Raw genomic sequence first — 25355 nt, forward strand, 5'->3', positions numbered from 1 at the left:
AAGTGGGTACGTTTCTTCTTGTCGTCCTATGGAATTGTAGATGGGTAATTTACTAATAAAGGCCAAATCACTTATAAAAAATAATCTAGCGGGAGTTGACACGGCAGACACGCGCTGCACACGGCACTTGTGTTACTCGCGTCTCGATTTCCGTCTTCGTTTATTTATTTGTTTACTTTTTGTGGCGCTGAGGAGGAGGACTAGGAGGCTTTATTATTGCAGAAACCGTTGCGCGGTTTATTCCTGGGTGGTTCCCTCTGACAGGGCTCCACTGGCGATCGCGGCTCGCCGGGCCTGGTCGAGGGTCGCCAGTTGGCTTCCCAGGTCCAGTTCGGAGAGTCTCGCCGCCCAAGACCACGTAGTGAGTGTGTGTGTTGTGACTCGTGGCGAAATTGCGTCGCCCGGACGGTCGGTGCATTCGTGTGTTATGTGCGCGAGTGTCGCTGAAAGACCAGATAAGTGGCTGGCAGATGAGCAAGGCACACACGATACAAAACAAGCACACTTGTATTTTTACATTAAGCGGCAGCTTACAGGAACGACCTTGGGAAATAGATCGAGTGTCTCTCGAACAGCCAAAGTGAGATGCTCAGCGTAAAACTTTTTCCGTGAGCACGTTCATTGCATGCAGGCACGAGTGATGGCGTCTTGAAAGGTAAACATATGCTGAGAAATAATGGAAACTTCTTTTCAATTCTCGCTGCCAATAATACGCAGCCTCTGAAGGCAGTAACAGGAACGTTATAGCAGCGCTTCCCGCTCACATCTCTGTATATATGCGCCACAATACCTATTTTTAAGATTCTAAAAATAGCATCCTTTGCTAACATCAATCAACATACACCAAAAGCAAGACTTTGCGAGAGCATTCGCAACATAAACAATTAAACCTGTTGGTGCGGAAATCGTACACCTAACACATTTAAGATTTGCACGCTTTACGATATTTCTTCTTGCTATTTAACTTATCTATCACTATAAACAAAACTTAGAAACAAGAGGGGGAAAAGCAGCCCTCGCATTCCAATGAATCAATACTACGAAGACTGCAAACTAAACACATTGGCCCGTAGTAGTATATTAACGAAAACACCGTGCTTGTCTGGCGATAATCCAACGTTAAAAAAAAAGAACGAATCGTGATCTATCTCTAATAAGTGGTGCGTGGCAATAAAAAAAAAGAACGTTCATTAGGTAACTGGAGTTACGCAGAAGCCTGGTCCGGAACCAAACTTCTCAGTCGTCTTCCAGTTTACGATAGACTCCGTAGCGGCCCGCATGTCGCACAGCAGCCGCGAGTTTGCCCTCCGTCGCTCGCAACTGTTCTGTCAGCGGCGTACGCAGTGGCACGCGGTATTTAATTAGCCCTCGCACTTCGCACGCCGAGTCACGTGGGCACAGCTTCGGTCGTCATGGAAACGCCCCCGACTTGGTCTCCACCCCTTGACGGTCCATCAACGCCCCCGCGTCGTCGTCGCCGCCCGATCTCGACACTGCGTCATTGGGAGGAGAGAGAGAGAGAAAAAAAAAGAACGGTCGCGCCCGCCATTGCTGCAGTGAGCAACGATCGCGCCGTTAACGCGCTCCACCGTGCAGTTCGCTATATAAGAGAAGTTCGTTATAGTCGCACCTGCCTTTGGAAACAGCTCGTGACGAAGACAGCAAGTCACAGGATCAACGTCTGATCATCAATTTTTGGTGCGCAGATGAGCTCGCGTACAATGATCTGCGAGAAGCAAACACTGTTCGCCACCGCCAACACTGTAAAATAATTTCTCCCTCAAATAAGACAGCAGACCATTTTTCAGAGACAAAGATTCTTGGACCATGGCCCCACGCGTCGCAGGCTTACAAAGCGACGCGGGCACTGCTGCGATTCATGAAATCGACTGACCTCGGCGGCAGATCGTAGGGGTGAAGCGATAGACAACTGCACGTGTTCACACTGAAAGTACATTGTTAAAATAATTTCTCCCTCAAATAAGACAGCAGACCATTTTTCAGAGACAAAGATTCTTGGACCATGGCCCCACGCGTCGCAGGCTTACAAAGCGACGCGGGCACTGCTGCGATTCATGAAATCGACTGACCTCGGCGGCAGATCGTAGGGGTGAAGCGATAGACAACTGCACGTGTTCACACTGAAAGTACATTGTTCCCTCCCTCTCCTTTCTCTCTTTTCATCCTTTGAACCCCTTCCCGTGTAGGGTAGCAAACCGGACCAGCTTCTGGTTTACCTCCTTACCATTCCTTACTTCTTTTCCTCCTCCTCCCTTAAAAGTGAATGATGGTGTAAATCGGCCTACAACTGACTCTTACACCCTCTTTTAGGGTGTAAGAGTGTGATTCATAGATCGGATTTACACCTTATTCCCTTTTTATGGTGTAAATTATTTTACAGTGAATGTACAGCGCTCAGCGATTTAAACGGAATGCTCGCCCGCATCCATGGTAGCCGGGCACTTATTGTGGCACCGGTGGGTGCTGCAGGCACCGAATTGGTGCATTGTGGTACACAATGAAAGCGATGGCGTTTATTTATGACGCACTATGAAGGCACTTGGCCTCTCGGGGATCACCGGTGGTGAGAAAAGCGCTGGCCTCCATTCGGGCCGGTTTTATCGCGTTTCAATCGTTGAGCACTGTACCATGCTTTTAAAATGCCTACGAAGTCACTATGTCAGAGGGTAGACGCACGGTCCCCCATAGTTGAATGTAAACCTTAGTCAGCTGACGCAAACACTTCGCTATCAAGAGATGTTTATTATAGTTGTACTTTCTTTCAGAAAAGCGTATGACAGGATCAACGATGGCTTATGCTCTAGTATGTTGTGCACTCGAGTCCACTAACAACAAACTGTTTCGAGGCAATGTTTGTTCGGTATCAGTAGCTTTTCTGCGAACCAGTTTCCTTCCGCAGGAGGTGCGTGTGTCATGACGTCATGATGCGGAAGGTAGTCACGTGACAGCAAAACATCGTGCCTCTTCGCCACTCACTTCGACTCGCTTGGTCGTCTGCTACGGCGCTACATTGGACCGCGCAAGGAGTAATAACTGCATAGCATACGAGAGAGCGAGCAGTAGAGAGTGGCAAAACCACGGAAGAAGGGAAAAGATAGGAGGGAGCATACCGCAACGCGACTGAAGTCAAACCTGGTGGCGCAATGCGTGATCACACGTCAAAATTCGCGTTTAGTTTTGTTGTTCCCGTCCTGCAGGCAGAGCCACGGCAGGGCAGCTAAACAAGCGCGCACCGAATGAACACTACTGGCATGGCTACTGGGAACCAAACGTCCCAGCAAGTCTCGATTCTTGCTCCGCGATCTCGACGCGCAAGAGGTCACGCGTTGAGCTACCACTGTGGCTTCACGGAGCGTTCGGTTGCCAAGGCTGGCTGCGTGACGTAATGCTCCCTCCTACGTTTTCTTTTTTTTTTCCTTCCTCCGTGGGCAAAACGTCACGACGTTCTGCTCCCACGATTTGCTGCGAAGAAATGACTGGCACAGTATACCATAGTATTCCAGAAAACACCGTACGGCCTTGCCCAGATGCTGGTAGTGCTGTGGATTGTTGGGTAGTTAAAGAGACAGCAGGGCGATGACGGCGACGGTGGAAACACGCTTCGAGCGCCCGTATAATTGATAGCGCAATGTAAGAAACATCCTTGGTCTGGTAAGTGACTGCCCCGATCTCTCTCTCTCTCTCTCTCTCTCTCTCTCTCTCTCTCACTCACTCACTCACACACACACACACAAACACACACACACACACACACACACACACACACACACACACACACACACACACACACACACACACACACACACACACACACACAAACACACACACACAGGAGAAAAAAAGCTGCTCCTTGCGTTACTTCAGAAACTGGCACCCATCAGTATCGGGTCATTATTTTGGATATAGACGGATTAACAACGCACATCTGAGGCCACATTGCAGCGTTTTTTAGCATCGATAGGCACGAACAGCCACTCTTATGACGTACTATTTATTTGGCCATAGACGAATACTCGCAAATTTCTAATATCTAATTCTCGACTCCGATACGTCTCCGGCAACAAAACTGTCCGTTTTGTGAGCAGCCGCCTCAAAGGAGCATATGACACGCACGGAGCTTCACTCAAGAGTTTTGAAGAACCGGTGCAAACATTAAAGGAATATACTCACATGAAATTTTAGACTTGTAATTTGTTTTTATTCAAGTGAATGTCCAAACATTCCAATTCATATAAAAATAAGCTGACGGCGTCAGAACACTCTCAATATTCTATTACGATACTTGTTTCCGCGATCCGCTTTCAGTTTCGATATCCAATACATGAGTGTTCCATGACGTCATGATACGATCTCGCTGCTCCGTTATTGCATGCAATCGTTGCGGCTGTCACCCATGAGCGCAAACGCGCGCAGCCTTTCTTTTATGAGAAACGCAATCTTAGCCTTATTGCAGCATAGCGCCAACAATTTTGTTCTGCCCTGATGTGACGATAATGTCGATGACGCCAGGTCCGGCATTTCTAGAGCAACGTTAGTACCCAATATATATAGCGTCCACATCATGGCGACCGCGACATCTTTCTGTCTCCTGCGATCGCTTCCGGCGCTTGCAGCGCTCAAAAGCACGGCCTTCGGGACAAGTTTCCGCTACTCCGAGGGAGTCGTCACTGGGGGGTGCGATTTGGAAGCCTATTAAAATATCTTCTAATCGTTACCAAACCTTCGTATTCTTTTAAAGATATCTCAATCATTATCTAACATCCGTAGCCGCTAAGTGTCATCCTTTCACGCGTGAGAAACGTGCGGCAGAGTTGCTACAACGTGAACGTTGCTACAACTTCACGTTGTAGCATCTGGACACCTGGACAAGCGCTTGTCCAGGCGTCGCGTGCGTCCGTTGGTCGTTCGTTGCCGTCGCCCCAACGGCGCGTTTCATTCCAACACGCGTACAACCGACTTAGCACCCTCTGCTGCGTCACAGATCTGACCCAGCAGAGGGTGCTAAGCCGGTTGTAGTCGGGAAGCGTAGCAGGCGGCGGCAGAAGGTTAGGTGGGCGGATGACATTAAGAAGTTTGCAGGGACAACATGGCCGCCAATTAGTGCATGACCGGGGTAGTTGGAGAAGTATGGGAGGAGCCTTTGCCCTGCAGTGGGCGCAACCAGGCTGATGATGATGACAACCGACTAGCCTCATCATCATCAGCAGCAGCAGCAGCCTGGTTACGCCCACTGCAGGGCAAAGGCCTCTCCCATACTTCTCCAACAACCCCGGTCATGTACTAATTGTGGCCATGCCGTCCCTGCAAACTTCTTAATCTCATCCGCCCACCTAATTTTCTGCCGCCCCCTGCTACGCTTCCCTTCCCTTGGGATCCAGTCCGTAACCCTTAATAACCAGACTAGCCTCAACCTAAGCCCAACTTGACATCGCCAGTAAGATACGTCGCTTCTCCTGCAGGGTTACGTATGTGCAGACACACGAGCGCGTGCGGCTCAGCAGGCTGCTCGGCTGCGCGTGCACGAGCGCGCACACACCGGTGCGCGGCCTACTGCGTCCTGGTGCTGCTAGAGCCCGAGGCATCCCTGGCCCGCCGGTGCTTACGGTAGCACATGTAGAGGACCACCGCGCCCACCACCACGAGCCCGCCCAGCAGCGACAGCACCACCCACGACGTCGTCTGTGCCTCGCCGCTGCCGCTGTCGGACGGCTTCTCGTCGCCTCCCGGCGGATGGGCATCTGCACGCGAGAAGTACGCGCCGCTCAGACACGCGGGGGCTCTCTATACTCTCTGTAATGGCGGCATTAATTGAGCCAATCAGAAGCGCCGCAGCAGCCCTGTGGGCCAATCATAGCCGACAAGATGGCGAAGTCGACAACATGGCGGAATTCGACAACGTAGCAATCACAGCTGCATGGGGACGCCGGTTCACACATTCGCGAACCAGTTGACCTTTTAAAGAGGCGCTAAAGAGGCAATAAAAAATTATTTGGGCTGTGTTAGTGAATTCCCCTAATTACAATAACAAAACAAAGTCACATATTACCACGAAATTAGGCACTTGTTAAGCCAGAAAAAGACGAAAGAAAAACGAGCGGCGCGAGTGTAACCGCACCAGCTCGTCTTGACGTCGTGAATTTTGCCGGCGTGTGCTCGCGACAAGTTAGCACTTTAATGGTAAAAGTGGACTAAACAATGAAAAAGCCAAAGGCCAAAGCTTCGTAAGTTTCAAGAAAATTTTCAGAACCGCGACGGCCTAAATGCGAGGATATATATGCGTTGAAATCTGTGACGTCATACTGACGTACAAGTCCTGCAAGGGTCTCGTCGCGAAATTCGAGAAACAGGACTTTGACCTTTACTTTCTCTTATAACAATTACTAAATCTAAGAAAACACGGATCACTGAAGAATACTTTATTGTTCTCGTGGCAGACGCTGCTCGCGAGGCAGCTTTCATCCCTTTCCCACATACCCGCAAAACTGTATTTTGTTTTCTGGAAATACATCATACCGACCATTCCTTTGTGCGTCACGCTAATACTTATGCTACAGCGTTTACATGCGATACATCCACCCTTCGTCGGAAACAAGGTGGAACCTGTTTCCGGCGATTCGCGTACCGCCAGTGATGGAGGAGGGCACATTGCGCTATACAACGCATTTAAATGCACTGCTTTTGTCGCATAATTGCGGCACGCTTTTCTATAGCGCACTACCGACCGATGTGTACAGTCGGCGTTCTGCGAAAACGAATCTCCGAGCAGCTTGCGACCGCAATAAGTAAAACCGCATTACAACACTATGTTCTTCGCGCGTATTATAGTACAGACTAGAAATCCGATTACCAGGGTGGGTCCAGTGGTCCAGCAACATTTGACGCCGACTGAATACACAGTAGGAGGCCAATTGATAGCGGGGCTTTATCGTTAAGCCGGTAGACGCACGCTAGACTTGCGGCTCCAAAAACCCTTCCCAGTTTCAACCGATCTCCCTTTCTCGGAACACTGGTCTATACCTCCCACCCAAGGACTGAGCCCACCCAAGGACCCAGCCAAGGACTGAGCGAGCCCGAAAACTACGCACTAGTATAAGCACGATACATTCGTGTCGAATCGGCTTGTCGGTTCGAAAAACCCGGGTTCATGCAAACGCTGGCGTGTCGGGCCGAGTGAGTGTAGAGGTGAGTTATGTCAACCCGCCTGCAAGGGCTGGGTTGATTCGCCCAACGCGCTTGCCAAGGTGCGTACAAATGCGGTCGGGTTGGGATTGGTCAGTTCGACTTCCGACTCGACTCGTTTTCGTCGAAGTTAGTGATCTAGCGGGCTGAGGTTCGTGCAAACGAAGCTACAGTGACCTAGCGGACTATCTATGAAGTGACGGGAAACAACGTATTCATCGCGACATGGTCGATGGTAAATAGTACAGGCTCGCTGTGATACGCTTGCTAGCACGGCTTACAAGCACGATACATGCGATGTCGATACACTTAAGAAAAAGAAAACGCAGTACGCTTCGCGTAGATAAAATTCGCAGAGTTGCTTGCGGATTTGGTATACAGCAGGCTTCGTTGTGATCAGGTTTCACCGTGCGTACCTGGCATCGGGCTTTGTGACGTTGTAGGTGCCGCTGGTGGTTGCGGATGTTGCGGAGGTTGTGGAGGTTGCGGAGCCTGTCCAGTGGCTGAAAACGCGAAGAAGCCAGTTTTTAGTGGGATATCTTTAGTCAGTCATTCTTTATGCAAATTGTGGAGTAATAGCCAGGTCGCGAAACAATGTGAAATAAGTACGGGACAGGAAAAAGCGTCACTCGCTGCCAGACTCCTACACGCTACAGAAAGAGAAGGTAACCGATAACAATTACTTCGTTAAAAAATGTAATTGATCCCAGGGACCGATTACTGCCTCACGGATGCAATCAATCAAATCTAAAGTGTAATCGATTACTTTTAAGTTACTTCCTTCCTAATGTTTTTATTAGCACTGCTCAAATGCAGCAAATGAAATGGACTGGCTCGACTGCGTATCAACACGTGGTCTTCAGCCCTTCACAAGTTATTTATATTAACGCGATAGCGTTAAGGAGCTCGTGTCGCAGAAAAGCCGGTGTCGTCGGCGTCGGTGTCGGCGTTTGCGGCGCTGACCGTGAGCGATAAATCACGGCAGGCGCTTCATAAATAAAAAGCAACTTCCAAGATTGCCTCGGTGGGAATCGAACCAGGGTCTCCGGAGTGCGAGACGGAGACGCTAACACTCAGCCACGAGTTCGATGCTTCCAAGCGGTGCAAACGCGCCTCTAGTGAATGCGGTGTTGCCTTCGAAACGAGCCGTGGAAAGTTATACTGCGGTGTACATCGGTAATTATGAACATGTAACGTACAGAAGTCACAATTACACGAGTTGCGAAGTGCGTTTCCGCTGCATTTCTTCTGCGCTTTCCGCACACGCAGAGCCATCTTGCGGCAAACACTGAAGACCCCCTCCTCTCAATGTACGGCGCTGCCCCGACAGGAGGCGCGCCGCGCGCGCATTGGGACCGCTGCCAGGCGCGTCGCGGGGCTCCCTCTCCCCTGACGACGCTTCGCCGTGCTCCCGGTTGCAGAATCAAGCGCCGTTCCTTTCTTTAGATTACTATCTATCTCTCTGCCCGTGCCGATCACGACGTTTGGCTGGCGTAGATCGTTTCCCCTCCGAGACACCGAGTTCTTTGGTTCGTTCCGTTCGCTCAGGCGCACGTTTCGTTGCCGCGCCGAACGCTGCGTTGCTCGACGTTAACCGCGTGACAGGTGGGCGCTAAGTCCGATGCGGGGCGCATCGTAAGTGATCGCTGTGCCGTAGCGCATTGTCTTATACCCCTTGGCGGGTCGACGGGAACGCTGTCGCGTCCCACTCTTGAAGGCGAAGCTTAAGCGTCCTCCAGTTTTTTTCATTATCCACTGCTTTTCAAAATCTTCGCCGGCCACCTTTCCTCGTTTTCTTGCGAAGACATCACCAGCAATATTGAAAACTCTATAGATGTACGTGATGGAGGGAAGGGCGGCATTGTAACGTACAAACATTTTGACTCATGACTGTGGTTACTCTATAGTGCGCTGCTTGCACGTCCGGGTCCTCTTAATTTCGATGCTTCATTAGTTGCTGCGGCTACTGGGGGGGGGGGGGGGGAGGGGGCGAATGCGCTCCTGGTGGGGCCGCGGAAAAGGGGGAAAATCATCCCCAGGTGATTTCTTGGCATCTATATACGTCCACAGTGGCTAACGCGTCATAGGACTGTCGGTTCAATTTGTCGGGCAACATCCGGTGAAGCTCCTTCCTGCGCCATTTCACTCGTTAGCCATTCGGACTTAAACGAGGAACTGTGACGGACGCCAGCAGATGTTTCTCGAAAAGGTGGCCAAATCCGTTTTATAATTAAAGATACAACTGCATATATGTTGACGGTGCTGACCGATTCATCGTAGCAGGCTCTTGAACCTGTCCAGTAGGAACAGACTTGAGAAATAAAGGCGAAGCACAGGCTCTTTGTCGCTCCCCCACACACGTTCTATATGTATACAAGCACCCATCAACCATAAAGTAAATACAATATAGAAATACTATTTGCTATGAAGCCAGAAAACGAGTCCGCAAACAAAAATATTCAAGTTCGCACATCACCATGGTACTGTGCAACGTGTGGGAGTTCGCCAAAATTGTGCAGGCGTCGAGCGGGCTGCAGCTGAGCTACTCAAACTGGAGACGGGCGGCCACCGACGCGCAACACGGGATAATAATAATAATAATAATAATAATAATAATAATAATAATAATAATAATAATAATAATAATAATAATAATAATAATGATGATAATAATAATAATCCTGGCTACGCCCACTGCAAGGCAAAAGCCTCTCCCACACTTCTCCAACTACCCCGGTCATGTGCTAATTGTGGCCACGTTGTCCCTGCAAACTTCTTAATCTCATCCGCCCACCTAACTCTCTGCCGCCCTCTGCTATACGCTTCCCTTCTCTTGGAATCCAGTCCGTAACCCTTAATGACCATCGGTTATCTTTCCTCCTCATTTCATGCCCGTGTCCATTTTTGTTTCTTGACTTCAACTAAGATGTCATTAACTCGCGTTTGTTCCCTTATTCAATCTGCTCTCTTCTTATCCCACTTAACTTTACACCCCTCGTTCTTCTTTCTATAGCTCGTTGGGTCGTCCTCAATTTGAGTAAAACCCTTTTCGTAAGCCTCCAGGATTCTGACCCGTAGGCGAGTACTGGTAAGACACAGCTTTTGTACACTTTTCTCTTGAGGGATAATGGCAACCTGCTGTTGATGATCTGAGCATGCCTGCCAAACGCACCCCAGCCCATTCTTATTCTTCAGATTATTTCAGTGTCATGATCTGGATCCGCGGTCACTATATGCCCTAAGTAGATGTATTCCCTTACCTATTCCAGTGCCTCGCTACCTATCGTAAATTGCTGTTCTCTTCCGATACTGTTAACCATTAGTTTAGTTTTCCGCAGATTAATCTTTAGACCCACCCTTCTGCTTTGCCTGTCCAGGTCAATGAGCATGCATTGCAATTGGTCCCCTGAGTTACTAAGCAAGGCAATATCATCAGCGAATCGCAAGTTACTAAGGTATTCTCCATTAACTTTTATCCCCAATTTTTCCCAATCCAGCTCTCTTAATACCTCCTGTAAACAAGCTATGAATAGCATTGGAGAGGTCGCATCTCCCTGCCTGACGCCCTTTATTGGGATTTTAATTGTTGCTTCCTTTATGGAGGACTACGGTGGCTGTGGAGCCGCTATAGATATCTTTCAGTATTATTATATACGGCTCGTCTACACCTTGAATGCCTGCATGACTGCTGGGGTTTCAACTGAATCAAACGCTTTCTCGTAATCGATGTAAGCTATATATAAGGGTTGGTTATATTCCGCACATTTCTCCATCACCTGATTGATAGTGTGAATACGGTCTATTGTTGAGTAGCCTTTACGAAATCCTGCCTGGTCCTTTGGCTGACAGAAGTCTAAGGTGTTCCTGATTCTATTTGCAATTACCTTAGTAAATACTTTGTAGGCGACGGACAGTAAGCTGATCGGTCTATAATTTTTCAAGTCTTTGGCGTCCCCTTTCTTATGGATTAAGCTTATGTTGGCGTTCTTCCAAAATTGTGGTACGCTCGAGGTCATGAGGCATTGCGTATACAGGGTGGCCAGTTTATCTAGAACAATCTGCCCACCATACTTCAACAAATCTGCTGTTACCTGATCCTCCTCCGCTGCCTTTCCCCTTTGCATAGCTCCTAAGGCTTTCTTCACTCCTTCCGGTGTTACTTGTGGGATGTCAAATTCCTCTAGACTATTCCCTTTTCCATTATCGTTGAGGGTGCCACTGGTACTGTATAAACCTCTATAAAACTCCTCAGCCACTTGAACCACCTCAGCCACTTGAACCACCTCATCCATATTAGTAATGATATTGCCGGCTTTGTCTCTTAACGCATATATCCGATTATTGCATATTCCTATTTTCTTCTTCACTGGTTTTAGGCTTCCTCCGTTCCTGAGAGCATGCTCAATTCTATCCATATTATACTTCCTTATGTGAGCTGTCTTACGCTTGTTGATTAACTTGGAAAGTTCTGCTAGTTCTATTCTAGCTGTAGGGTTAGAGGCTTTCATACATTGACGTTTCTTGATCAGATTTTTCGTCTCCTGTGATAGCTTACTGGTATCCCGTCTAACGGAGTTACCACCGACTTCTATTGCACTTTCCTTGATGATGCCCATAAGAAGATTGTCGTTCATTGCTTCAACACTAAGGTCCTCTTCCTGGGTTAAAGCCGAATACCTGTTTTGTAGCTTGATCCGGAATTCCTCTATTTTCCCTCTTAACCCTAACTCATTGATCGGCTTCTTATGCACCAGTTTCTTCCATTCCCTCCTCAAGTCTAGGCTAATTCGAGATCTTACCATCCTATGGTCACTGCAGCGCTCCTTTCCGAGCACGTTCACATCTTGTATGTGTAACGTATGGTAGATCGAGCATTGAGACTGATTACGGCCGATTCTGTTGGGAACGCACACACATTTATTTCAACGAAACTGCAGCCATCTTGGAAGCTCTCCTGAACCCGTGTTGCCTTCCTTCATTCCAAAGAGTGCTATACATGGACACTACATCATCCCCTCAGGGAAGGAAAAAATCAGTTTTGCTTAAACACGAAGTCTTTCAGGTGCCTAGGTCGTTGCCTGGATCGTTGGGGGTACCGCTGTGAGACGGCCTTGGGAGCTGCTGATATGGTTTGGCTAGGAGTAGCTATGCTGGGGGTTGAAAGGTCACTGTTACTCGGCACTGTTGTGCCATTACCACAAGCCCGGATTCCGAATCTGCAAGATGCGGAATCTATCCTGCGAGCGCCATAATTCTCCCTTCACAAGACAAGATGCTGCGCCGTCGTGCGGGAGAAGCCTCGGCGAGCAGCGTGTTTAGACGTGTCCGCGTGTGCCAGACGGCCCGGCGCCGCACCTCCCTTGCCTGGAGGTCACCGCGCGCGCGAACTTTGAACCGGGTGGCCAGCGCGGTCGCTGGTTGGACCCCTCGGACGACCGTCGTGTGCTGACTTTGTATTGGGCCGTTTGAGTGACAATGGGCCTCGGGGATTATAAAAGCAGCGACACGCCGCTCGAAAACAGGATCTGCCGACCCCACCGGGAGAGAGTGTCGCTCCCGACTGGGGTGAGATGTGTAACGCGTTTTCGCCGGACGTCGTCGTGCGAGAACAGTCGCGTTTGTTGTGAGCACTCGGCCCCAGTGCCGACCCGTTCATGTCCTGTATGATAACCTGTATATAATGTATAAAGTCCCTTTTGTTATTCTCATCGACGCCAGGCTCGGAGTCTTCGCTACCAACGCTCTGTCACGAAACGGGTGACGAGCGCTACGGGACCACAAAGCCGTATTCGTGGTGCAGCGGTGCAAAGTCGTAACACTGGTGGCACCGGTTGGATGTCATAACACTGGTGGCAGCGGTGGGATGTCGTAACACTGGATGGCAGCTACGGGATTGACCGGCATCAGCTACCTCGGCGCGGTGAGTGCCTGAAGTTTACCTCAAACACCAGACTTTCTCTGACACAGGTTATAGTAGCTTAGGGAAGGATTTGGTGTTGCATTGTGATAACCTTGAGTGTTTCAAGCCTAGTAAGAGTGTTTTGGAAACCAGGGGATGCTGAGGGGGTAAACAGGGCAGTGTGTGAAATACTTGCATATGTCTTACTAGTAGCATTATAGTAGCGTTCGGCAGGTATATTCAAAAAGGGTAAACAGCAGGAGGACAGTGTGAACGATGGAGAAGTACAAGGTGAAGGAACTTCTCGAAATTTGTGAGGAGTTGGGCATTGAGTTGGGCTCAACCAAAAGAAAGAATGCGATCCTTGAGGTCATGAGGACTGGGGACGTAACGGCTGAGGAAGCCGCAGAGGCCTGGGCGGATATCAATGAACGTCGGGAAAGGGAGGAAAGGGAGAAGGAACGTTGCGAGCAGGAAAGGAGAGAACAGCAACGTCGCGAGGAGGAAAAGGAGGAAAGGAGAGAGATTCGTGAGCACGAGCTTAAAATGAAAGAGTTGGAGAACCGAAATAACTTGCCGGCGCCTAGTCTCACTTCTAATGTTCCCAGAATACGCGATCAACTTCCACCCTTTGTCGTCGGAGAGGATATGGCCAAATACCTCGTGAAATTTGAGCACGTGTGTGAACGGAATAGCATTGAGCGATCCCTTTGGGCACAGAATCTGTTAGCGTTGCTTCCTGGGGAGGCATCAGACGTAATAACTTGCTTATCGAAAGAGGCGTTTGAGAGCTACAGTGATGTGAAGGAAGCGCTACTGCGGAAGTACAAATTGTCGCCCGAAGCTTTCCGGCAGAGGTTCCGGTATGCAAAAAAGGGCAAGGAGTCGAATGTTGACTTCGCGTTTCGTCTAAAAGCCGACCTGGTGGAATGGCTGAAGGGCGAAGAGGTTTACGACGACCGCGACAAAATTGTCGAATGCATCGCGTTGGAGCAGTTCTACCGTTGCATTGATGAGGATGTCCGGCTCTGGCTGCAAGATAGGCTAAAGGAGGTTAAGCTAAACAAGGCAGCAGAGTTAGCGGAAGAGTATTACACCCGCCGCAGCTTGCACAGCAAGGCAGTGCGCGTAGAAAAAGCAGATAGAAGAGATGGGTTTTACGGGAAGCCCGACGAACGGAAGGAAATCACGCGTCGCGAGTTTCGGGACGACGAGTCCCTTCCCAAAGAAACTGTAAGGGATGGACAGAATGCATCTCAGAATGATGACGATGGTCCGAAACAGCGAAACGAAATGACGCGTTCTTTTGAAAAACGGAGACCGTTAACCTGCTACAATTGCAAAAAGCAAGGGCACATCGCTGCAAGCTGCCCAGAGAGAATTGCTTTTGCAACGATACAGGAAACTCACAAAAACATACGTCTATTGGAGCCCTATGTGCAGGAAATTAAGGTAAACGGCAAGAAGTGCCGAGCACTGCGGGACTCTGCAGCAACTATGGACGTTGTTCACCCGTCTTTCGTCTCCTCGAGTGATTTTACGGGAGAGTGCGTTAGGATACGGCAAGTGGCCGAGAAGGAGAGTGTCTGTTTACCGATCGCAACGGTTAGCATTGAAGGAGAATTTGGGAAACTTAACACCGAAGCCGCTGTGTCAGCCGCCCTCCCGGAGCAATTTTCCTACCTCTTCTCAAATAGCTCGGAGCAGCTGCTGAGGGATCACGGCAAATCATTCTTTGCCGACGTGGCGTACATGGCCCCCACGCGATCCAAAGCGCGCCCGCTGTCGAGGGAACTTGACTTAGCGTCGGTGAGCGAACAGCGGTGCGGCACACGGACCGATCACGGTAACTTGAGTGGCGAGCAGTCACGGGAGAGGCAGAGCTCGGAGGCTGGCCTAGACGAGCGGGTCCTGGAAGTGAGTGGGAGTGACGCGTGCAGTGCTAGCCGCGATATAGACTCGACGCCGCAATTAGGCGACGCGGGCTCCACACTCGCTCCGGTTTCCGCCAGCCGGCAGGAGCAGGCTGCAGTTGAAAGAAAAAGTCTGATTCGCGAACAACAGGAAGATTGTTCACTAGCCGATCTGAGGAAGAGCGTCAAACGGGGAGTGAAAGAAAAGGGGGTTTCATTTGGCAAGGAATCTGGCTTATTGTACCGCCGCTACACGGATAAGCAGGGTCGCAAATATAAGCAGCTTCGGATTCCGCGAAAATATCGCCGGGAAAAATGAATGACCTCATTTGCTTCCTCAGAAGTATGTTTTCGGTCCAAAGCGATTTCAAGGGGACCATTCTATTTGTAATTATTATTGCTGATTAATAATTGTTTCTATTTTGTTGTGTTGATGATTTGAAAACTGATTGTTTAAGCCTTGTGTGCTAGATCGTACACCTGCCTCTTGTTGCAGCGGGAGAAAAAAAAGGGGGGGAAACAATTTAGTTAGGTTGAGTTGAATTATGGCCTTGTCTGGTGTTTGACGGGAGACAGAGGGCACTTGTTCGTGTTGGGTGTTGCCTTTTGCCGGTCGGTTTTGCAAGCTGCAGAACGACCAAGCGGGACCAGTGGCGAGAAGCAAGGTCTTAGGAACGACCCGAGCGGAGCTGGTCAAGGTGCCTTGGCGACGACGTGGTGAGCAGAGCTCCTGTCCTGGCGAGTCGGACCTGGGCACGTGATGTTACCTGGCGTCCCGACACTGGACGTGAACTTGGACGAGCCTGACGAACGTGCGCGCCTGGCATCCGAGCCACGTGGAGGCAGCTCGTCTTCCCGGCGCCTTATCTGAGGGCGGGGATGCTGTTGTGCCATTACCACAAGCCCGGATTCCGAATCTGCAAGATGCGGAATCTATCCTGCGAGCGCCATAATTCTCCCTTCACAAGACAAGATGCTGCGCCGTCGTGCGGGAGAAGCCTCGGCGAGCAGCGTGTTTAGACGTGTCCGCGTGTGCCAGACGGCCCGGCGCCGCACCTCCCTTGCCTGGAGGTCACCGCGCGCGCGAACTTTGAACCGGGTGGCCAGCGCGGTCGCTGGTTGGACCCCTCGGACGACCGTCGTGTGCTGACTTTGTATTGGGCCGTTTGAGTGACAATGGGCCTCGGGGATTATAAAAGCAGCGACACGCCGCTCGAAAACAGGATCTGCCGACCCCACCGGGAGAGAGTGTCGCTCCCGACTGGGGTGAGATGTGTAACGCGTTTTCGCCGGACGTCGTCGTGCGAGAACAGTCGCGTTTGTTGTGAGCACTCGGCCCCAGTGCCGACCCGTTCATGTCCTGTATGATAACCTGTATATAATGTATAAAGTCCCTTTTGTTATTCTCATCGACGCCAGGCTCGGAGTCTTCGCTACCAACGCTCTGTCACGAAACGGGTGACGAGCGCTACGGGACCACAAAGCCGTATTCGTGGTGCAGCGGTGCAAAGTCGTAACACTGGTGGCACCGGTTGGATGTCATAACAGCACAGCTTCATCATCCAGATATGGCATGTCGGTCGGGTCCTGATGTCGTTCCACTTGTACTGTGCTTGCATCTTTGAAGAAACTTGAGTTGCGACAAATCGACACTCCATCTCTGGACGCTGTGATTCTGGAGCCATTGACTTTGGTGATTGTGTATGGGTGTGGGTCATAGTAAGGCGAAAACTTGTTTGACCTATCCTGTTTACAGAGGACTTGTCCCACACACAGCTGGTTGTTACTCGTATGCCTCCGAGTGTCGACGTACCACTTGTATGCTTTTCTTTCAGTGTCATTCTGTCTGACCTCATAGTGAGCCGAGTTGTGAGTACCAGCGACAAGTGTCAGTAGAAGATTCTTCATGGGTTTCCCAAATAGAAGTTCAAACGGAGATTTTCCTGTGGAACTATGGGGTGTGGACCTAAAAGCCAGCAGGAACGACTGAAGCTCATTAGTCCAATCCAAGTGGCTGACGCGACTTGCGAGTATAGACTTCTTGAGGGTGCGCATGAATCTTTCTGCTTCCCCATTAGCCTCTGGCCACCATGGAGTGATGCGGTGATGCTTGAACCCGAGCTCACTGGCGAACTCTGCAAAACTCTCACTCTGAAATGGTGAGCCATTGTCTGACTTTACAACTTCTGGACAACCGAACTGAGCGAAAACAGTGCGCAGTTGCTTGATGACTGTAGTTGCTGCAAGAGTGTGTAGGATGCTAACAAATGGGTACTTGGAGAAATCATCCACCACTGCCACGGCATACTTGCCATCAGGGGAAGGGCCAGCAAAATCTAACGACAGTTCAGTCCACGGGCCTCGAGGCAGCTCCTGGATTGGCAAGGGATCTCGATGGTGTACTGGTGTGTTCGCTTGGCATGCCAGGCAACTCTTAACTGTCTGGTCCACTAAAGAGTCTATCCCTGGAAACCACACTTTCTCACGCAACAGCTGTTTTGTCTTGACAATGCCTTGGTGTCCTCGATGTGCAAGATGCACCGCCTTAGTATGAAGTTGTGCTGGCAGTACTATCCGCGTGCCTCTTAACACAAGGCCTTCTTTGGAAACTGACAGTTCTGTTGCAACGCGAGAGAAGGGCATCAGAGTTGTGGTCTTCCAATCTTTGCCTTGTTGGGGTTGCTTTAGGGCTTGAGCGAGTTCATCACCGGGTCAGCGAGCGTTGCTTCGGTTACCTCCTCTCTGGTCATGGCACGAGGCAGGCTATGAGACACAATGAAGTTCACATACTGTTCGGCGACAGACTCCATGCACCGAAATGGTGACGTGGAGTTTACAGGGTGTCGGGACAAGTAGTCAGATGGGTAACTTGGACCACTAGTGTGTTGCACTTCATAGGTGTATTGTTGAAATCGAAGTGCCAAACGCTCCAGCCGTGCTGAAGGCAGGGAGCGAGGGTTGCTGAGAATGCTGACTGAGAATGCTGAATGGCTTGTGGTCTGTCAGTAGGCAGAATGCTGTCCCATACAGGTAGATGTGAAAATGCTCAATTCCCCGCACCACGGCCAGCATTTGCCGTTCAATTTGAGAGTAGCGTGCCTCCACAGGAGAAAGAGCACGACTCCCATATGCTACCAGTCTGGTTTCGCTTCCGGATGTCTGCGTGAGAATGGCACCAAGGCCATGAGGAGCAGCATCTACAATGAGTGTGATGTTCTTTCCTGGATCGAAGTAGGCGAGAGTTGTGGCCTCGGAAAGCTTTCTCTTCAGTTCGTCCAGGGCGTCTTGCTGTATGTCTGTCCAACACCACTCCTCACCTTTGGCCGTGAGTTTCCTGGGTGGTTGTATGAGGTGGGCCAAGTTGGGTATGAACCGACCACAGTAGTTAACAAGCCCGAGGAGACTCTTCACTTCAGTGGCACTGGAATGTGGTGATGAACCCAAGATCACAGACACCTTAGTCGGGTCCGGTTGCACACCATTGCTGGAGAACACATGCCCGAAAAATGTCAGTTCCCGTTGGTAGAACTTGCATTTCTTGACGTTCAGTGTGAGACCACTTGCAAGTAGGCATTCTAATGTGGCCTTCAAAGCCTTATCATGCTCTTTCTCAGTCTTTCCATACAACAATATGTCATCGCTTACGTTGAGCACGTTGGGGATGTTAGTTAAAACCTGACGGATGGTGTCCTGAAACACTTCGGCTGCCGAGTTGATTCCGAAGTTGAGTCTTTTGTATCGGAAGAGCCCAGCATGTGTGGAGAAAGTGGTGATCACACGGGATGTTGCGTCAAGTACTAGTTGGTGGTACCCATCTTTCAGATCGAGTTTAGAGAATAAGATGGAGCCGTTCAAAGCAACAAAGATGTCGTCCACTGTGGATGTGACATGTCTCTCACGCTGGATAGCTTGGTTGGCACAGCGCATGTCAACACACATTCGAATGTGCTCGGGGTCATGTGGCTTCGGTACTGCCACAATTGGTGATACCCAGGGGGTTGGTCCTTCAGTCTTTTCGATTATGCCAAGGGACTGCAGCCTTTCGAGCTCTTTTTCCAGTGGCTTTCGCATATAGAAGGGAATGCGTCTGTGAGGTTGGGATACTGGTTGAACACTGGGGTCAACATGGAGGTGCACCTGGAAGTCCTTTAGACAGCCCACTCCCTTGAAGAGGTCTGGGTAGGCCATCCTCGGATCCAGTCTGTTGGTAACCTCTCCCACGCTATACGTGATCTGGACTAGTCCTAGACGGGAAGCTGCAGAGAAACTGAGCAGTGGTGCACAGTCTCCGGACACAACGTAGAGAGTTTCATGGCTGCTGCTCTCCTTGTAGGTCACGACAACATCAAGCCTTCCAAGTAGCAGTAAAGGAGAATTTGCCCCATAAGCAAATACTTTCTTCGATGTCTTGGACAGCGTTTCCTTGCTTAAACGATTTTTTAAGCTGTTTGAACCGACGACAGACACGGTAGCGCCAGTTTCGATTGTAAAACGGACGTCCTCGCCATCAAGTTTGACGTCCACCTGTGCAGCGGTGGCGTAGAGGTAGAACACCGGCCTCACGTGCAAGAGGTCCGTGGTTCGAATCCCGGTGCCGGCAATTTTCCACCGGACTAAAAAAAATGCCGCGTGTTGATAAAATTGCACAAACAGGCCTGGAGTGTGGCCTGATCCCGGTGACCAGAACCGGTAACGCACTCCCTCACCAGAGCAGGATTGGCCACCCTGGTGCAGTACTTGGCCACAATCTCCTATATGAACACAACAATCAAACCCCGGCCCTCAGTCCCCAGCAGCTGCGCAGCAACCGACCACGGCGGCGGTCAGACCTGCGACGCTACAGAGGGTGCTAAGAATCACTGGCTCCGGACAGGCCGCCATTGGAATATGAACCTGGCAACGTTTAACGCTAGAACGTTATCTAGTGAGGCGAGTCTAGCAGTGCTATTGGAGGAATTAGAGGGCAGTAAATGGGATATAATAGGGCTCAGCGAAGTTAGGAGGCCAAAAGAAGCATATACAGTGCTAAAAAGCGGGCACGTCCTGTGCTACCGGGGCTTAGCAGAGAGAAGGGAACTAGGCGTCGGATTCCTGATAAGTAAGAATATAGCTGGTAACATACAGGAATTCTATAGCATTAACGAGAGGGTGGCAGGTCTTGTTGTGAAACTTAATAAGAGGTACAAAATGAAGATTGTACAGGTCTACGCCCCTACATCCAGTCACGATGACCAGGAAGTCGAAAGCTTCTATGAAGACGTAGAATCGGCGATGGGTAGAGTGAAAACTAAATACACTATACAGTAAAAGCTCGTTAATTCGAACCGCAAGGGGAAGCCGCTTCAGTTCGAATTAACGAAAGTTCGAACTAACGAAAGTGAAGGAGGGCAACAGTACACTGCGATTTGGAAGCAGTATAGGGCATGTCAGAAATTTGGCGTGTCAGAAAGTGATGGCGTGTGCCGCGGGCACACGCCATCTTCAAGTCGAAGCTCTGGGTCCGACTGTGCCACACCACCGATGTCCACCGAAACGAATGTTAGCCGAGGCTGAACAACATCCCAATGAATCGCGACAGCCAATACCTCCTAAGCTGAAAACAGAGGTGCACAACCGATGAAGACTGCCGAGACAAAGACGCTGAACATGTGAAGGTGGCGAAGGCCCTGATTCGTTGGTTCTTGATTGCAAGCGCAGCTGCGACGTACTTGATTCGCTGTGTTTTGGAGCTTGCCGTGCCATCTCCGCACAACATTAGCAGCTGTACAAGATTTGCAAAGCCTCCGAGATTCGCAACGGGCAAGAAGTCTCCGAGGTTACTTAGAACGGAGACGCGGCAGCCGCCGCTGCCTTCTGGCTGACCCCGCGTCGGTTAGATTTTTGTCCGATTTTGCCTTCTCTCGCCGTTCTCTCCGTTTCGGAGGCAATACAGCCTTGTGTGTAGGCAGTAGGCGCGTTTCTCTGGCCGTGTGCCAGGCGAGCGTAGTTCGAATTATCCGCGAGGGAACCTTCTCGCGTTCGAATTAACGGACTTTTTTGTACATAGACTTCTATGGAGCTTGGCCGGACCAAATCGTACAGTTCAAATTATCCATAAATTCGAATTATTGAAGTTCGAATTAACGAGCTTTGACTGTACTAATGGGCGACTTTAATGCCATGGTAGGCAAGAAGCAGGCTGGAGACAAGGCAGTGGGGGAATATGGCATAGGCACTAGGAATAGCAGGGGAGAGTTATTAGTAGAGTTTGCGGAACAGAATAATATGAGGATAATGAATACCTTCTTCCGCAAGCGGGATAGCCGAAAGTGGACGTGGAGGAGCCCGAACGGCGAGACTAGAAATGAAATAGACTTCATACTCTGCGCTAACCCTGGCATCATACTGTAGTGTCCATGCATAGCACTCTTTGGAATGAAGAAAGGCAACCCTGGGGTTCAGGGGAGCTTCCAAGATGGCTGCAGTTTCGTTGAAATAAATCTGTGTGCGTTCCCAACAGAATCGGCCGTAATCAGTCTCAATGCTCGAACTACCATACGTTACAATGGCGACGAAGATGCGTCTGAACTTCGTGAAGGCTGCCAAGCAACGATTTTAAGCAGAACGAAGATACCAACACACATTGTCGAAACTTCTACTTTGCGGTATGGCGCACAACATGCTTCCATCGTTCCCTTTCTTCGACGCGCGTGCCACTGACGCCAACAAGGTCGGCACCGAGTGGTTGAAGTGGGTGAAACGCTTCGAAAACTTCATCGTAGCCTGCGGTATCACAGCCGAAGCCGAACATTTGTTCAAAGATAATGACGTCGTTCTCAACGAGCTACTCACTTTTCCCTACCGGGTACGTCTGTTTATATAGGCTCTTTCGTGGGCCGATTCTAGAGCTACTGTTGTCTAAGAATGTCAACCCATCCCGAGGATGGCGTATGTCACGATATTTACACAGTCCGATGCTTTTCCTACACTCCACTTCACGCGAGGGATGGCGCGATAGAGTGTTGTGCGCAGTGAATCCGCTCCATTCTCACCAAAACTAGCTCCGGAAGACTGCGTTTAATCGACGTCAATTATTAGAGGTTGAATCACCTTCCAACTTATAGCGAACTTTTTGTCGCGCACTCCATCGTATTTTAAGCGTAAGATTCTGAGGCTGCTTTGCACATCTACACTCTCTGAAACTATATATTTCCTTTACGCGCTTCAGAATTGCGTTGCAGTGGACCCCAGTCACACGGTCACTTTCAAAGTCCGTTGAGCCAAAGATCCTTTTCTTCAAGGGAATACGCGCGCTTTCACGTGCGTGCTTCAAAGGAGGCCTTGTTGAAGTGAGTTTTGAGTGAACGGAGTGCACGCTTGTCCTTTCAAATCTCAAAGTAATACTGATGAACCTAGTGGGCGTCCGACGTAACAAAAACGAATTCTGTATAAATACGATTGTTCGATATTTTACCGGTTAAAAACAATTTTCACCCCATTACACAACTTCCTAAGCACTCAACACTTTCGCGACACCCGCAATCTCAATGATGATTGTGTCGGCACAGCAGCCGACACAATCCGTCACCTCCAGCAACATCAACGCAACATCGACCCAACAATGGCCCAACATGGGTGCCATGTGCGATTTGGTTATCAGCTGGAACTCATCGAAGTGTCCTCGTTTTTTTTTTCTCTTTCAGCGCGTCGGTAGCTTTCTCTCGTTTCTCGCCCCTTTCGTGTTTTAGAAGTTGCGGTTTCTGTTAAAAAGGTTCAGACACCTGGAGACGTACCGCGTAGCACATGCGCCTATCCCTAGAACCAATGTTCCTTTGAAAGCTGTATGCTCCTTAACTTCGAAGGACTTTCGGTGCATACCCGTGTGACTGGGGTACAAGAAAGCCCTAGTCTACGCGCGCTGACCTTGACAGACGGGCTCGGCGCCCGACCACGAGCCGTCGGCCTGGCACACGCGCTCCATCATCCCGACCAACGTGTAGCCCGCGTTGCACCGGTACTGGACCCGGGTGTCCACGCCAGGCATGCCCGCGGGCACGTCGACAGCACCGTTGGTTGGGGCACCGGGCGCCGGACAGGTGACGGCGGGAATGGCTGCGAGGCGCCGCCGCAAAACAGCGTTTAAAACTCCTTAAACTTCGCAAAGTGCCACGCTTTGAAGAATGCCGCCTCCTCCTCACGCGCTCTGGCCGAGGCTATCGCCGCGTTGCTATTGGCCTAATAGCATCACGTGGGCCCTCGCGCCGTGAATCAGCGCCATTTTTGCTCGAGAAACGTCTACAGAGTGGCGAGGAGCGCATGTTGGCGTCGTTGCTACGCTCGAGCAGTGTAGGTGGCGCCACGGTCGAGGAGGGATCGTGAAGGAGAGGAGAAACGAGGAGGAGTGAAGGCGGAGGAGGAGGGTCACTGCTTTACGACGTTTAAGGGGTTTTAAACAGCGTTTCGCAAAGAGCGACCCCTGGCATGTCGATCAATGCACTGTGAGCACTGCTGACGAAAAGCGCAAACAACGGTTTGCGCAAGCAGCGATACGGAGGGACAAAGGATAGAGTACACCGCGGAATGGAACGTACGTAGCTGTGACCTCCACGCAAAACCGTTTTCCTATGGTAGCTACTGAAATGAAATTTACCATAGGGATCAAGTTAAGTCTAATTCATCCCAAGCACACCCCCAAGCATAGGGTTTCTCACTACATTAGTTAGAGGGAAATCTGGCGCTGCTGCGCTGTGGTATGCATGGGAATGCCGGTATATTGTGACTTTGGATTGGCATCGTTCTCGGAGAGACAGGACACCTTGAAGAAGCGCTTGGCAAGCACCGTTCCGTCTGTCACAATGATTCATTTTATACTTAAACAGCACGTGAAAAGCTGTTTTGGTTTTATTATTACGCAAAAACATGTTTTGTTTAACTATAAGAACTTGTTATTGCGTGTACGATTATATGTTACGTAAAAAGTATCAGCGGGCCGCTAAAGTTGGAGGACAGACGACAAGGTTCGCACTCGCTTTGAAACAGTCTGTCGTCTGTTCTTGCTTGTCTTCGCTTGGTCATGCATTGTAGGTGAGTAAAGATGTAATATGCGTGAATGGAAACATTTTATGAAGATTTTACTTTGAGAACGCGTTCTTTGTGTAGCCATATCCACGTTTTACGCGAAGCCTCTCACAACACCAGCCAACACGAGCCTCGCAGACACATATACCGTCATTCCCATGACGGCACGGTGCCCCCTTATGAAACTCCCATAGACGGTGGCGCCAGATTTCCCTCTAGGTGTTACAGTTAGAAACTCTATGCCCCGAAGCCAAGAGTGTATATGTATATATATATATATATATATATATATATATATATATATATATATATATATATATATATATATATATATATATATATATATATATATATATATATATATATATATATATATATATATGTTGTGTGCGTGTGTGTGTGTGTGTGTTATGTGAGTAAACACACACCTAGTATCTTTATAAGTATTATTAAGTTTCTTGTGCTATAAGCCAAAGTCTTAACTATGAAACACAGCGTAGCATAAGTGATACCTTGGGCATTGCAGGTTCCACTTTGTAACGCACACAGTCGAGAGCAAAAGTCTAGAGACCATGACAACAACAAAAAAAGAACAGAAAAAGAATTCTTCTAGCACATCCGCGCAACGTGAAATTGTCTTTTAAGCATGACGCTGGTCAAGCAGGTGCACGTCGGCAGTACACCCACTAATTTTGGGTTTTATGCCTCGGCCGCGGAGAATAGACAATTTTTTGCGGCACTTTTGGTAACTTTTGCTCTCGACTGTACATCTTGCAAACCTCTGTAAGGGCTTTCTTCGCAAGATATGCCCAGGCAAAAACTGCAGATGATAAAATAACGGTAATTCTGATGAAAGAGGCACGTTGTAGCAAAAGAACTTGCGACACTTTGTGCGAAATGCCCGGAGGCTTCAAATATCCAAAAAAAAAAAATGAGGCTTGGAAAATACATATCCGTATCCAGAATATCCACATGAATACCAATCCATAAGAAGAAGAAAAGTTTTTCAGAATGTTAGATTCATTAGCTTGCTTCCATTTTTGTGCAGACTATTTACTCAACCCGTTCGGAATAGAAACGGGTCAACACACGACTTGCCGACAAAAGCGGATTGCTTTAGAAAAGGATATCGTACAACGCCCACCATCGACTTCATTGCTCAAGTGCCCGAGGTCTTCGCACAACACCTCTGGCCTCTCTATACGGCCTTCATAAATTACGAGAATGCGCTCGATTCGATAGAGATACCAGCATGTAAGTAGAGATACGTCGCATTCAACATAGCA

General features: G+C 49.5%; 1 protein-coding gene across 6 annotated transcripts in view; it reads right to left on the reverse strand.

Moving 5' to 3' along the window:
* Positions 1-1047: 1047 nt before the first annotated feature.
* The window catches only part of LOC135910521 (CUB and sushi domain-containing protein 3-like), a 79271-nt gene continuing 54963 nt past the window's right edge, over positions 1048-25355 (reverse strand). For 3 of the 6 annotated variants that reach the window (XM_065442587.2, XM_065442582.2, XM_070540801.1), the window contains 4 exons: positions 22915-23103; positions 7617-7703; positions 5625-5759; positions 1048-1493 (listed from right to left, as the gene is read on the reverse strand). In XM_065442587.2, the coding sequence (XP_065298659.2) occupies positions 1411-1493; positions 5625-5759; positions 7617-7703; positions 22915-23103 (494 nt within the window). In that variant the 3' untranslated portion in view covers positions 1048-1410. Of the gene's footprint in view, positions 1494-5557; positions 5760-7616; positions 7704-22914; positions 23104-25355 lie in introns of all 6 variants that reach the window. The other 3 variants (XM_065442583.2, XM_065442588.2, XM_065442584.2) reach the window with 3 other exon arrangements.

This window comes from Dermacentor albipictus, chromosome 6, assembly GCF_038994185.2.
Source record: "Dermacentor albipictus isolate Rhodes 1998 colony chromosome 6, USDA_Dalb.pri_finalv2, whole genome shotgun sequence".
In the NCBI taxonomy this organism is placed as follows: Eukaryota; Metazoa; Arthropoda; class Arachnida; order Ixodida; family Ixodidae; genus Dermacentor; species Dermacentor albipictus.